We start from the raw sequence: 15366 nt of genomic DNA on the forward strand, positions 1-15366 counted from the left end.
TACAACGCAGAGGTTAATTTAGCTGAACTTGCTGACTCTAACTGGACCACCAATTTAGCCTTACTCTGTGTAATGGAGTTTCTAGATATGGCCAGTGATTGTGAGCCAATTAGTGACCCTTCCCATGTGGATTTAAAGCATGTATTATAGAATATAAATGAAGCCATTTATCACTGAAGCCCTCGTGTCGTTTATGGGGTTACAGTTATGTCTGATCCTTGCAAAAACAAATAGCATCATCCTACTGTGATATAAGCCATTAACAGCAGATGCATTTGACATTTGGTTGGTGGTTGATTAAGAACAGATCTGCATGCAGCGTTTCCAAATGCGCACATGTTTTGTATTGTGCCAACGTCGTCACGGGTTCCACACTGATAACTTTAATGTGTGTTTCCTCCTCCCCTGTGCAGGAGAAGCTGGAGCAGAGCCCCAAGCGGGACATTGAGGGCATGGGGGTGGCGGAGATTAAATACGGGGACTCGCTCTGCTTCATCATGCACGTGGCCACGGGACTCTGGCTCTCCTACCAGGCACCTGATGTCAAATCTGCCCGTCTGGGTCCTCTCAAGAGACGAGTGAGTGGAGACAAACGCAGGCACGCGCCGTTCCCTCTTCAGACACGAATCACACTAAAACAAACAAAATTAATAAATAAATGAGATTCCTTGAAGCGGATCATTATTTTTGAGGATAATTGGTTGATTGAGATTATTGGCTTGCATCTCTGCTTCAAGTAAATATTACCTCGTACCTTTGCTATTGCAGCAGAAGTGAAAGAGGTGTGCTTTTGATAATATGCAATGTCGTCCATGTAAACACAGGCAGGTAGCCTGTAGTGCCAGCACCTATGTTCCAGACATCGTGGCTCAGCGCTGGCTGATGATGGCTGGACACGTTCCCTCCATTAAATGGCTTCCTCTTACCTTTTCGGTCCTCTTCTGCTCTTTCCCCATATCGTCTCCTTGTAATGTCTCACACTTTTTCTCTCCCTGTCATGGCCATCAAGGCATGCCTGCATTCTGAAGGTCACATGGATGACGGGCTGACCCTGCAGCGCTGTCAACACGAGGAGTCCCGCGCCGCGCGAATCATCCGCAACACCACATTACTCTTTAATCGATTCATCAGGTACGCCAGACATCGCAGTGACACCGCTGTCCCTCACTAATGCATGCGCCGACGTGATCGCGCAAATTGCCCCATTTGACCAAATCACCGTCCGCATTTGTCTTTAGCCGTTTTATGAGACTAATCTGCCGAATGACATTGGTACAACTTGCGTAAGTGCCACACATGGCAGAGCATAATTAATAGAGATGATGAAACAAAGAGTCCCCAAATGCACCACATCACCCAAATTACGGCCTATTAAAGCTCCACAGACTCTCACACAGTCCAACACAAAAGTGATGTAACGTCCCTCCAGATTGTCTACACACCCATTGGAGAGGTACGCTCCGGGCCTGTGAGTTTTGACTGAGTGCGGTGCTAAAGCCCCAGACAGCTCACTCAGTGGTCCAGTCATGCGTTTCCAAATGGCAAACATTGCAGCGGCGTCACGGCTACGCACTGCCAGCTATGAAAAAGGGAGCCATGGAGCACGTAAGTGGATGCTTCCACTGCCTTTTATTTCTTATGAAGCGGCCCACTGTCCCCTGGGTTCGGGCTTGTGGGGCACTCACGTCGGGAACATGCAAGAGTCTGTCAGCCCCCCCCCCCACGGCTGTGGTACATACATCTCCGTACAACCCTCCTACGTGTACAACAGGAGCTATTTTTAGCAGGCGGGCAGAAATCAGCATTTCAGCATGGATGAACCTGTGAGCTAAACATAGTGGTAGTCATCACAGCCCTCTCGGCAAGTGTGCTCAGCCTCCCAATTGTGAGAGTGTCTTTACCAGGAGGTTATTGCTTTTGTGATGAATGGGAAAACTATACACGAGTGTCGTGGGGACTGCGTCATGTCTGTATGACGTGTCTCTCTCTCTCTCTCTCTCTCTCCCACCCAGAGACCTGGATTGTCTGGGTGTTAAGAACAGGGCCCTGTTGGCGCTGCCTGTTGAGGAGGTGCTCCAAACCCTCAATGACCTCATCACCTATTTCCAGCTCCCCGACGTCGAGCTGGAGCACGAAGAGAGGCAAATCAAGCTGCGCTCCCTCAAGAACCGGCAGAACCTTTTCAAACAGGAAGTGAGTTTCACCATTAAGGAAGCAAACTAACAGTCCGTGAAATATCAATTACACAGTGGGGCATTCCGCAGTGCAGCAAAGAGAAACTTTAAAAGCCCCCTCGGAGTTCCACTTGTGATTGAGATAATTTTAGTAAGTGACTGCACATGTGAGCAAGCCGAGAGCAGCGGCAAATTTGCAAAAGACAAAGTGTGCGAAAAGCCTAAAGTAATTGATTCTTTGTGGTGTGTTTCAATGCCATCTCGTATTTGGAGGCATTGCTTTTTTGAGGGCGTCAGCAGTTTTGGTGTTATAAGTTTTCCCGAGGCTGGCACGAGTGCACTGATGCTTTCCGCTAAGCATCCAGGACCTAAATTGCTTTCATCAATTACGAAATGTCAGCTGGCTCACTGAGGGGAGCCCATGGTGTCAACTATCCACTCTCCTCTAACCTTTACAGGCTACAACCAATGTGTCACCGTGTCCTCAAGCAAACCCACATGAATGTGAATTAGCGAGCACAATTTCCATCTCAACATTTGCATCTTTCGTCTTATTTACTTGTCTTCCTTTGATAATCAAGCAAAAAGACAGATCTCTGTCTTCCCTAATGTATTACATTCAGAAGGTCAATTCGTCACTGCAGACAGCCGACTCGTGATTTTTTCCCAGCATTATAAATCATCTGCAATTTCCATTTTGTCTTTTTACCGCAACCATTTAGCATATCCGATCACTATAGATATTTCTCCGCGGTATAAATCACCGTAACGCAGCCACCGAATGGAACAGGGGAGAGCCACAGAGCTGTGCTCAGGATGATCGACTAATTGAACGCTGCAAATCAAAAGCAACAACAATCAAGTGAAGTTGTCATGCCAATGAGAGCTCGTTGTTAATACGATATGTATTCTAAGGGAGATGTCAGTGTGTAAAATGCATTTCATATTGATGTTATTTTTATTTGGTTATGCAATGTGTTGGATCACTGTGCATTTCTTAGGGCATGCTGACTCTGGTGTCCAACTGCATCGATCGCCTCAACGTATACAACAGCGCCGCCCACTTCGGGGAGTGTGCGGGGTCAGAGGCCGGAGCAGCCTGGAAAGACATTCTCAATCTGCTGTATGAGCTGCTGGGTAAGAAGTCTACCACACACACACACACACACACACACACACACACACACTACACTTAAACCGGTCCACGGCTGTAATCAATCACAGTGACGAGAGTCGTTGTTTGAAGATAAAGTAGCTGCAGTGGTGATGAAGAAGTGTGCTGACCTGGCATTTAACCAGCCATTTACAGATGCCTCACAGTGGAAAATTGAATTCTGAGGTTGCAAGAATTCAGCTTAACATACACACACTCACACTCTACACACATGCGCACACACACCCATAAAAACACATATACTCACAGTTTTGGGACGTGGTGGCATGTGGCCCACTGCATACAAAAGAGATTTCCAGTTTATGTCATGTGCTTCCAGAGCATCAGCACAATAAGATCAGTCATCATAACACACACACACACACACACACACACACACACACACACACACACACACACACACACACACACACACACACACACACACAAGAAATGTGTTTCCTATTGGCCAGATGTTTTTTTAAGCCATTGAATATCAATTCTCATCACTATGCTGCTTTCTGCTTTATTTACTTGTTCTTCCTGCGCCCTGTGTTCCCATACAACGATGTCATCAGCCGTGCCTTTCCAAAGCCACTTTAACCTCTTGCACTGCTAGCATATGCTCTGTCGGATAGAGACATATCTCACTAAAATGATCTGGCAGGGAAAATATATATATATTTATCTCTCCCCGTGTCTGAAATTCCTGCACTTTTCTGATGAATACAATGTTTGGCTGGAAAATGTCCTCCACCAGTGGTGAGCTAAAAGATGCCCTTGCAAGCAAGGCATGATTTTCCTCCCGTCACGCTTTAGATATGTCACAATACTAGGAAGAGAATGTAGATGGCCCATATGTAAAGTTTATCTTTCATGCTGCCACACCAAAGCCCTACTGCCCTCTAAATGTGTCCTTCGCTCTTATTTACCTCCTGGCTTATATTAGTGTTCCAGCCACGTCTCTCTCTTTGCCCCGTTGCCTCCTTCACACACCTGCTCCAGCGCAGCGCTAAGTGGATTTGGGATGCCTCCCTCCTTTCTTCTCTGTCGGTCTACATTGGATGACCCCTTTTTTTTTTTCTTTTTTTTTTGCTAGGACATAATGTTGGTGTGCTTGTCCCCTTGGGTTTGTGTCTTGTGTCATTCCCTTCTATCTTCGCCATCTTCTAAATTAAAATGTATAAGGGTGTGAAAGCAGAACCTTCCACGTGCAATTACGGCTTCCACCTTTGGGTGACATTGTTTTTGCTGTCGCAATGAGGGCGATCCATCAAATCACGTTTTCTTCCCTAGAAAATTTGACTCATTCACACTTTTCCTTGTACCCCACAGCTGCGTTAATTAGAGGGAACAGGAACAACTGCACGCAGTTCTCTAACAACTTGGACTGGCTAGTTAGCAAGCTGGAGCGACTGGAATCGTCTTCGGGTATGCTCATTATCATTCTCACACATACTCAGCCTCCAGTGGAATGACATTTTGAGATAACTTGCATTTTCTCTGTCAGACATCAAAAAGCTATCCTGTTGCTTAAATGGCAATGCAGCACTCCTCGACGGGGACATCAGTCTTTAAAAAACTGTAAAAAGATGACACTGCTTGCTTAGAAACGGTACAGGTACCAGCGGCAGCATGCGAACGCTGTTCCCTGTTAATCGATGCAGACTGGATATCTCTTTGATGAATGTCCTCTGGTGTGTCTTTCTCTTCTGCGAACTGTTAACTAATTGATGAATTTGTGGCTGTGCAGGCATCCTGGAAGTTCTGCACTGCATTCTAATTGAGAGCCCCGAGGCCCTCAACATCATCCAGAGAGGACACATCAAGTCCATCATATCATTACTTTACAAGCACGGGCGTAACCACAAGGTGAGCAGCTAGTAGCGCTTCTACAGTCAAGTGTTAATCTGGGGTACGAACACTGCTGTGATATGAGGTAATGACATCTGGGCTCCATCTTTACACATGAAGTGGTTCAAAGTACAAGACAAGTGAAAATAAAGGTCCTGGTGAAAAGAAGCTACAAATTAGAAGAGGGTGATATAGCGATGGAATGTATTCTTAAGGCGGTTAAATATTTTGACATTTTGAGAAAAATAATTCACGTTAATTTGCTTTCTTGCTGAGTCAGGAGCCTGCGGCCAATTAGCTTACGACTGGAAAGAGAGGAAAACAGCTAGCTTGGCTCTGACCAAGGGAACAGAATCTGTCTACCAGCACCTACATCTCGGCCAAGACCAGTAGCTTACTGGAGGCTCTGCTGGTTGCCTGGCAACTGCTCATGACCAAGAAATGGTCTATATCCTCTTGTTAAATGGCATGTTGTTTAGGTATACTTTTCGTTTCTTGTATGGATTAAACAAATAAGATGGCATGTTATTCGTGTGCTTTGGATTTGCTGCTGTGGGGATTTTGCTACCTAATTTGAGGAAAGCCACTGTTTGCCTGTTTCTGTAAAGCTAAGAAGATAAGCTAACTGCCGGCGGGCTCCAGCTTCATTTTTACCTAAACATGTGAGAGTGATATTGATCTTCCCATCTAACTCTCAGCAAGAAAGCAAATGCGTGTATTATCCAAAATTCCCTAACTTTTCTTGTAAGATAGGCTGAAATGTCTCCAGGAACTCTGACGTGATCGCAAACTTTTAGTCAGGCAAGAAAGCACATAACAACCGCCAGTTTATCATGCATCCAGCCATCTCAAGTTCTGTCCTCATTAGGCTCACCAAAATGCTTCACTAGGTGCACATTTATTTCCATAACAGTTCCCTTTGGGCCTATTTGTCACTTCTTCTTGTCTTTAGCCGTTAATTCATTGTGCTTACCTTCTACCAGCGTAGAAACTTCCATCTTTGACAGAAGGCTCCTGGGGGTTCGGTTGCAGTGTCCCCCCCCACCCCCCCTCCATGATTCAATCAGTTTAACAGAAATCCGATCAGGAGCAGCCAGTCAGCTGGCCTGGATCATAAATCAGCCCGAGTGTATAATTTAGCTCTGGAAACAGGAGAAAAAAGGGCCTTTCATAAAGCATCGGTGCTCTGGCCTGTCGCCGTTAGCTGAACATCACAGCCCATTTAATTCTTACGCCTTCGTTACATCAACATCAAAGGGATATTATTGGACATGTTTTTGCCCCCAATAAGCATCTCTAAGTAATTATGCAGTGGTTGCAGGAAGTGCAAGTGTCTGTCCCCAGAGCAGCAACCTGGACAGCATATAGGGAGTAAGATAATAAGTCATTCCTGGAAAGGTACGGATGCATATCCAGGGTGTATCAGGGGCAATGAGGTCAATGTGGAAACTGTTATCAGGGAACTGTTGTGCTCCTTCCCTCTGTGTTATTACTTATTTTCCTCCCTGCTGCCTCCTGTTTCTCCTCTAGATTCTCGATGTGCTCTGCTCTCTGTGTGTGTGTAACGGCGTGGCTGTGCGAACCAATCAGAATCTAATCTGTGATCACTTGCTGCCCAAGAGAGATCTGCTGCTGCAAACCCAGCTGGTCAATGATGTCCAGAGGTTAGCAAGCCATGCACTTTTGTTACCAAGTGATTAAAGTCTACGATTGTTGTACAGGATTGGGTTGCTCCAGCTATTCGTCCATCGTTCCTTTCAAACTATTTACTAAATTGGATTGCACCATTAAACTTAAGAAGTAATTATCCAATCAAAGCAATCAAGATATAAACAGGAAGTCACTAGGTGCGTTTCCATCAGCTGTTTAGATGCGCATCTAGATGTATCGCATCGGAAAATGATGATGGAAACGCCGTGATTCGCATTAAAATCCCCTGATTCGCACAAAATGAAATACGCTCGCTATGGCCGGGTTTTGGTTGATTCGAATGGGATGGAAACAGCTGTATGCGAATCAAGTGTGACGTAGCGCACTTTCACCCCGACTGCTTCCGGTGTTTGACATTTAAATAGAGACCTCAACCACGCCGAACTGTCGGGACTCTCACCGTCAGAGCTTGCTGAAAAGCCCTCGGACATCGGTCAAACACCGGCCCGCCCAGCCCCACGCGAGTCCACACAGGCGGACTCTCCGTCGAACGCGAAACGCCATGACGCGCAGCACGCAAACCAGCCGGGAGACAGACAGCTGAACACGGCCGAACTCGGGCCACTTGTGCCCACAAGGCTGTGTGAAAAGCCCATGCACCTCACCCAAGCACCGGCCGGTCCAGCCGGTGTCACCGGCAGGAAGACGACGGAATGTTTACAGGCTGGTTGCCATGCCAACCCGCGGAAAATCTCGCGTGACTTAGAAAACTCGCGCGAATTTGTAGTTTTCACCAAAGTCCGTTCTTTTGATGGAAACACACATGATTCGAATTTCTTTTAATGCGCATTTCCCAGTAATTCGAATCACTTTGGATGGAAACATGGCTACTGTTGCATCAAAGTCTGTAATGTAACCTAAAAGTACAAACAGTTTAAGGGGGTTAAGTAACATATTATACTCATATATATTTCTATTCTATATCATACCTTCTGTATGATCTTGTTTTATTTGTTTGTGCATAGATGGAAAAATGTTTGTTTCAGAGCAGTATTTATTCAGCTTTGAATGGTTGGAAGATATCTGAATATGCTAAACTAACGGAATTTATTTAGTGATTTTTTTTTTTTGCTTATTGGATTATTTGGATGAAATCTTCACAGTTTAGATCATTATTAAAACAATATTTGGATCAAGTGTCAGGTTAGATGTGTCTCGTTACTTTCAGTCTAAACTGGTCATATATTAGCAAGCTAATGTTATCTTTGTCAGTCTGTTTACTGAGCTACCGTAGATGACCATTTAGTAGCCCGGGCGTTTAATATGCTAAATCGACTTGGAGCCCAGGCGTTTATAAGAACCAGGCGCGTATTTGCAACAGGCTACAATTTATTTTTGCAATGAGCAGCACCAGACCATCATGCAAAGAACAAGGAGCTCACCATAGCACCACTGGAACAAAACTACTTTTTCCCCCCGACGCATCTTTATTGACATCAGACAATAAATACAAAGACAGTTTGTCTGTGTTACCGCGACACAGGGAGCTGATCAGAGCAGTGTTATGAATGATAACGGAAGGGGGGGTCGATCGCGGTAATTTCAACACTGTACATTAGCGCATTTATCTATATCCCTATATCCCTCAGTCTAGCGCGCCTGTGTTTGTGTGTCTGTGTGTGTGTGTGCGCGCGCCTGCATGCGAGAGAGAGAGAGAGAGCGCGAGAGGAGGGGCTGACTGACAGAAGAGGTGAGAGCCGGTGAAGTGCTGTTAAAAAAAAACTTTTGTTTTCTGTGCAAGACTATGGTAAACACTTAATCGCCCGGGCGTTTAATTGAACCGGCGTTTATTATGCAAAATGAGGTCGGATCCCCGGCGGCTATTAGAGCACAGGCGCGTATTTGCACGCGGGCGATTATTTGGTCATCTACGGTATGCAGCAGCAGTACCTGATTTAGCAACAACTACATTGTGTGGTGCAACTCAATTTAATTTAGTTGACCTAAAATCTAAGTTTGATCCTACGAACAACTGGTGTAACTGGCTCCAGAGCCCTGACCAGCCTGTTGTGGGTGTATGTACCAGTATGTACATCCAGCCTTCCAATCTGTGGACCATGTAATAGAGTGTGGAGGGTACACATCTAAAACATGCCAAGCACAGACCGTGTAGACTTAACAGCATGGCTTGTAAATTGGACTGTGGACCGTGTGTGCTCAACCATGACATGATCGTTTGGACAATGGAGTATGCTGAGATTGTACTTGGCCTTTAAATCTCCTATTATCTCCTATTATCCTTTGACATTTTCTCTTTGCAGAATGAAAAGAAGCATTTTGGTGAGGTGATTTTAACTGCGATTTAATCTTACAAAATCTCTTTGGATCAATGTCTTGAAACAAGTGATCTGCTTTGTGCTACCCTGCTTCAAGACATGGACACTTTTAAAGAACATCCTGAACCAAATATATTAGAAGCAAATTGAATGATGGTGTCCCGAGGGAAAAGAATATGCCACTGCATGTGAGGGAAAAGAAGTAATGGCTTTATGTTTCACCTTCCAGCATGAGACCGAACATCTTCCTTGGGGTGAGCGAGGGCTCGGCTCAGTATAAGAAGTGGTACTACGAGCTGATGATTGACCAAGTGGACCACTTTGTGACCAGCGAGCCCTCCCACCTGAGGGTGGGCTGGGCCAATGCTAAAGGCTACGCTCCCTATCCTGGAGGAGGAGAGGGATGGGGAGGCAATGGAGTTGGAGATGACCTCTACTCGTATGGTTTTGATGGACTCCACCTCTGGTCAGGTCAGTGGGAGGAAGACTGCGTTTGTGTAACATAATAATAAACTAATGTATTAAGGATGAGCCTGGGCTACTGCCAGGTTGTGTCTAGACAGGACCAGTACCCTGCAGGGATGATCTGCCTGCCCAGAGTGTGTGTTACTTGTGTACAAATTTGCATGTTCAATCCCATGTGTGTGTATGTGACAAAGACGTCGTCTGTGCCAGCATCACTCACTGGGCCATATTTCACATAACTGTGTGTTTGTGTCCTGAACAGGTCGTATCCCGCGGGCGGTCGCCTCCATGAACCAGCACATCCTGACCTCCGAGGACGTGGTGAGCTGTTGTCTGGACCTGGGAGCTCCGAGCATCTCTTTCAGGATCAACGGACAGCCCGTTCAGGGCATGTTTGAAAATTTCAACACAGACGGGCTCTTCTTCCCTGTCGTCAGCTTCTCTGCAGGGGTCAAGTGAGTGTTTATTTGATTCTCCTGTGTTTTGAAAAATTCCCCACTCGCCCTATGGGCGGTCTTGTCTTTCCTCCTTCATGCTTGGGTCTGGAAGCCTGAGGGTTCTGTGCAGTACCTGGCAGTTTCTTTAAAGATCTCGGATGTTGATCCTGGATCTGCTGGAGCCACTGTCCCGGTTTGGGGGATCCATAATCCTCAGCTTCACCATGCCAGCCACTTGGTTACGGTGCTCCATATACACTGTACCTACCGGGATCTTACACCCTGCTGTTATGTGCTGGACTCTCTCATCTTTGCACAACCTGCACTTGGGGTCCTTTATGGTGTAGTAGACCCTAGTCTCTGTAGATCTAGTGCTCAGTGCCTGTTCCTGCCATGATAAGAGCCTCTGTGCTGTCCTTCAGACCAGCCTTTTCTAGCCACTGGTATGATTTCTCTATATCAGCCACTTCTTTGATCTTTAAGTGGTACTTAGCAGGTCATCACTTGGGGCCATGTTCCTGATGTACTCCTGGATCTTGGTTGTTTCATCCTGGATGATTAGCCCAAGTTCTGCAGGACACAGCACTGCATCCCACTTGACAGCAGTCGTAGCTTGCTTTGAACTGATCATGTTGATTACACGTCTATCCTTACCTTGCAGCTCTAAATAAACCTCATTAAGCAGGTAAGCAGTGAGATCAGTCAGGAATGCTAAATCCAAAAGCCATCAGTAGTTGTCTGGTTGTGCATATTCCGCATGTTTTGAAAGCTTTGATTTCAGGCAACAGCTCAGTGAATCTTGCCAAAAATGTACCTCCGCTGAGCCATCTAACATCCGTGTGCAGCAGCAGGGCACGGAATAATCTCCTCTGTAGACGTCCGTACACAACACACAGCATCCATCACGTCTTTCATGTTTAGAATTCTTCCCACACAGCGCTTGCTGGTGAATTATACAATGATAACTAAGAAAGTCCGGGAATGATTCACATCGCTGGAGCACCATCCGTTGTGATGGAGATGAGCTTGAAGAGGGGCAATTGGCTCTTGTAAACAAATTCCATGAAAGCACAGAAAATGTGTTTGCATCTAGTTTGTCTTTTCAATGGGAACATTGTGAGAAGCTCTTCCTTTGCACTCATGTCTCCAAACCATTCTGATGAAAACACATAATGTGCCACATCCACCATATCAGTCGACTCATCCAACTGGAGAGAAAAACACTCGCGTGCGTCAAGGTCCTTCAGGTGCTCCTCGACATCCTCTGCCGTTCCCTCATCGCCGTGTAAAGTTATTCCACGTCCTTAAGAGCAGCAACAATATCAGCTTTATTCTTAGTCTCCAAAGAGAGCATCTGCAGCCTCGACAAATGCTTCTTTAACACCTTTGCCGTCCTTGAAATAATTCTTGTGTTTGGCAAGCTAGCAGCTCTGTGAGGATGTACTTTTTAAAAACATTCTTACAATGACAACGTAAACGTGCGGATATTAGATGAAAAGTCAGGAAATCACCAAAGCTGATTCATCCCGAGGAGACGTGAAGGTGTACTTAATGTGATGCCAATCCATCCATCAGTTGAGACGTTTCAGCTGATGTTCAGCGTGTCATGATGAAAGTGTCACCTCACAACCACTCCGGTGTGGGCTGTGACGCTCTTGAGCTTGTTCTTGAAACTGACCCACTGAACGGGCGAACATCTCCATGGATTTCAACGCGCCAGAAAAAGACAATCTTCAATAATTGAGAGTTGCAGTCAGAATGGGCTCGGTTGCGTCACCATTACTACTCGAGGAGCTATTTTGGGTGGCCTCAGGAGAGCCTCCTCACAATGATGGCCTATGACGTTCTTCTCTGTCTCCGAGCTAAACTCGTCTCAGCAGAGGCTGGAAACGGATTGAAGTGGATTTAGAAGAGAAAAACAGTTACGTTGAGCCGCATGGCAGCTTTTCTTTTCACTGACTGCTTCTTTCATTAATAGCTGTCTGATTATCACGTATGATTAGATATATCATTTAGAATTCACACACTCCCCCATTACTTCACTTTTTCTTCTCCAATTATAGATTTCAGTGTGCAGAATAATAGATTTTTTTTATCCCATTAGGGTGCGTTTCCTGTTGGGTGGCCGACATGGCGACTTTAAGTTCCTGCCCCCGTCAAGTTACGCTCCGTGTTACGAAGCGCTGTTGCCGAAGGAGAAGATGAAGGTGGAGCCGGTGAAAGAGTACAAGAGGGATGCGGCTGGAGTGCGAGATCTGCTCGGCACCACGCAGTTCATGTCGCAAGCCTCCTTCATCCCCACACCTGTGGAAACCAGCCAGGTAAACGAACAGGAGACGGGCAGACAAACATGTTTCTAACTATTTCACCGTCACCTTTTTCCATTTAGATTCGTCTGTTTTGTTTCCTCAGATCGTTATGCTGCCTCATCTAGAGAAAGTCCGAGACAAGCTAGCCGAGAACATCCATGAACTGTGGGGGATGAATAAAATTGAGCTGGGCTGGTCGTACGGCAAGGTCAGACATGTGCCTTTCCTCTTATTATACTCAACATAATCATCACTCTGGATTTGAAGGATTAAAAAAGCACAACCCATGCATTTGCCATGTTTCTGGAGAAATAAGCATCACAATGACAACATTTTCTGAACAAATTTGAGTTAAAGAGCAGCTTGAAATGCATTAGCTGTTGGTAGTATTAGAAGTGAATCATCAAAAGCCTTTACGTCATCTTGCTTTCTCTTTTATAATTTGCGGTTCACATCAAAAAGAGGGTAAGTGGAAAGACAACTCTCATTTTCCATGTTTGATGCCTTTCATGCCGTTCATTTAGAGACTTCATCCCAGTTTGTTTGTAGGTAGCGGAGTCATCGTGTCTGTGTTTTAGTAGAAGTCATGAATTACAAAGTAACATTTCTCCAAAGGGCGGAGCAGGATGTTTTGGCAATTTCTGTGCAGCAATAAACCAAGAGGAAAGCTTGTATTTGATTTCCTTTTTCCTGCTTTAAAAGAAGGTTAATTGATTCTTTAGAGACATAATCTCTCATCCAAATGTAAACCCAGGGGTTTTATGATGCAGTTTGACATTTTGGGGAAAATGCTCATTTGTTTTCTTGCCAAGTTATATAATAAGATCAATAAGATCATTCTTAGTTTACTATCACGACTTCAAACAAGGGAGAACAGCTAGCCTGACTCTGTTCAGAGTTCAAGCTTGAATTCAACAAAATGAGATTCTGTGTGTTAAAGATACATATTGTTCCTTTTACCTGTAATGCTATTTATATATCTAGGTTGTTTTTGTGTGAATTGCCTGGTTCGGGAGATATCGGCCTTCTCTCGGATTATAATGGGACTATATGGCACTCGGCCTGCGGTGCTGAAAGTGCAAAAAGGAAAAAAAACATTTTAACATTTCAACAGCAATGTCTCTTTGTTAGAAAAGAAATAGATCCTCCATGTAACTGCTTACAACCAATGGGTGTAATCTTGAGTAACTGGGTTGCTGTTGTGTTGTTTGAGTATAACAGTGCCATAGAGTCTCATTATATTAGACAGAAGGCAGACATCTCCAAGGCCATTTCCTCTAAAACTATGCATAAATAGTCACAACAGGTAGGACAAAAATATGTATTTTTGATTTTGGTTATATGTATTGGTGAAAAGTCCCTTTAATTTGTGAGCTTTAGAGCCCTTCTTTGGAGAGGAGTTTGTTGTTTTTGTGAGAGAGCCAGGCTAGCTTTTTTCCCTCTGCTTCTAGTTTTTATTCTCAGCTAACCTTCTGGTTCTCTTGACAAGAAAAAGTATTTGCCCAAAGTTATTCCTTAAAATGTGTTTATATCCTAAATCATTTTTAACAAAGAAGTCGAACTGTATAATTTGAATGTGATCAGTTTAAGAAATGGTTATTTTGCATCATTACACACAAATTCTATTATTATTACACCTCCAATTTATACAGTCAAAAACATGAATAGTTTGCCCTTGTGACTTTCTTGGTTTATTGTACATTATCTAAAGGATGACGCCAAAGTGACCTGTTTTGTCCTTAAAGGAACAGATGACAACACAAACAACAGTATGGAACGCAGCTCTTATGTCTATAATACAAACGTGTATCAGAGTCCTCCCGATATTATTAATACGGCCAGGTTTTAAACAGGCCTCCATCCTGTCCAGCACCTAAACAGTATCTTTAGTTTAGCACGAGAATCTTATTGTCAAGAAGTTTAACCTACTACTACCAACCTAAGCTCAGGGGTCAGAGGCACCAATGTGTCGAACAGTGAGATAAAGCCATGGTGCACATGGTATTACAGTAGTCATTTTGGATGTGGTTACACTGCAGCTTATTATTATGTGATCTGTAGTTGTCATTCTTTGCAGCAGCATTAACAGTACAGCAAATAAGCAAAGCATCATTCATTATTCGCCCCGGTTGCATAAAAAATATCTATTTTTTATTTGTTTGTTCTACAAATGTAATTCTGTAAAAGGAAGAACTGCCAGAGAAGAGATTTCCCACAGAGTACGTGTACTATTCACAAAAGAGCTGGCTGGTGTTCATTGGACCCACACACACACACGGCTGCATATCTGTAGCAGCCCTGCATGTTTTCTTGGTAAACATCCGCCATTGCCATGCCGCCTCCTCCGAGCAGCATCGCCAAAGGGATTATTTGGCATAAAGGTGCAGCCTCCAGAGGCATTACACCTCTCACTTGGTATTCCAGTTGTGCACCTTTCTATCTCCCCAAGAAAACATGCTCCCTTGTTCCTCTCCATAACATGTTCACTAGAGTAGACTGTCTTATCACTGCCACCAGTAGCACTCTGTATTTAAACCGCATTCTCCTCTCCTTGTCGGTTCACAATGACACTGACTTACAAGGCTGTACATTCCATATGCATATAGTTAGTCAACTTTCCCACATGACGCACATACGAATAGAGTTGCCACGGTTGCAGGCAACGAAGGGAAGTTGAAATATGATGTCTGTGACTGTTTTTTTTCTTCTTTTCTTCTTCTCATAGATAAGGGATGATAATAAGCGGCAGCACCCGTGCCTGGTGGATTTCTCCAAGCTGCCAGAAACTGAAAAGAACTACAATCTGCAGATGTCAACAGAAACGCTGAAGTATGTTGAGCTTTATAGATTGATTTTCTCCGCGGTTGTTTTGTTTTTGAAGAGAGGAGAGTGTGGAACGGAGTCAAAGAGGAAAACAGAAGGATTCATTACAAACAGAAAGAATACACTGCTTTTGAACATTAATCAGGAGCATCACCTGCAGTCTAT

General features: G+C 44.6%; 1 protein-coding gene across 1 annotated transcript in view; it reads left to right on the forward strand.

Moving 5' to 3' along the window:
* LOC311016543 (ryanodine receptor 3) overlaps positions 1-15366 on the forward strand; it is a 99042-nt gene that overhangs the window by 33265 nt on the left and 50411 nt on the right. Inside the window, exons 13-24 of the mRNA XM_084014291.1 lie at positions 414-578; positions 1010-1131; positions 2013-2193; positions 3176-3311; positions 4663-4758; positions 5081-5199; positions 6712-6845; positions 9397-9638; positions 9895-10087; positions 12174-12390; positions 12482-12586; positions 15104-15207. Coding sequence (XP_083870417.1) covers positions 414-578; positions 1010-1131; positions 2013-2193; positions 3176-3311; positions 4663-4758; positions 5081-5199; positions 6712-6845; positions 9397-9638; positions 9895-10087; positions 12174-12390; positions 12482-12586; positions 15104-15207 — 1814 coding nt within the window. The remainder of the gene's footprint in view (positions 1-413; positions 579-1009; positions 1132-2012; positions 2194-3175; positions 3312-4662; positions 4759-5080; positions 5200-6711; positions 6846-9396; positions 9639-9894; positions 10088-12173; positions 12391-12481; positions 12587-15103; positions 15208-15366) is intronic.

The sequence above is a fragment of the Eutrigla gurnardus genome (genome assembly GCF_963514095.1).
Source record: "Eutrigla gurnardus genome assembly, chromosome: 7".
NCBI classification, from domain to species: domain Eukaryota; kingdom Metazoa; phylum Chordata; class Actinopteri; order Perciformes; family Triglidae; genus Eutrigla; species Eutrigla gurnardus.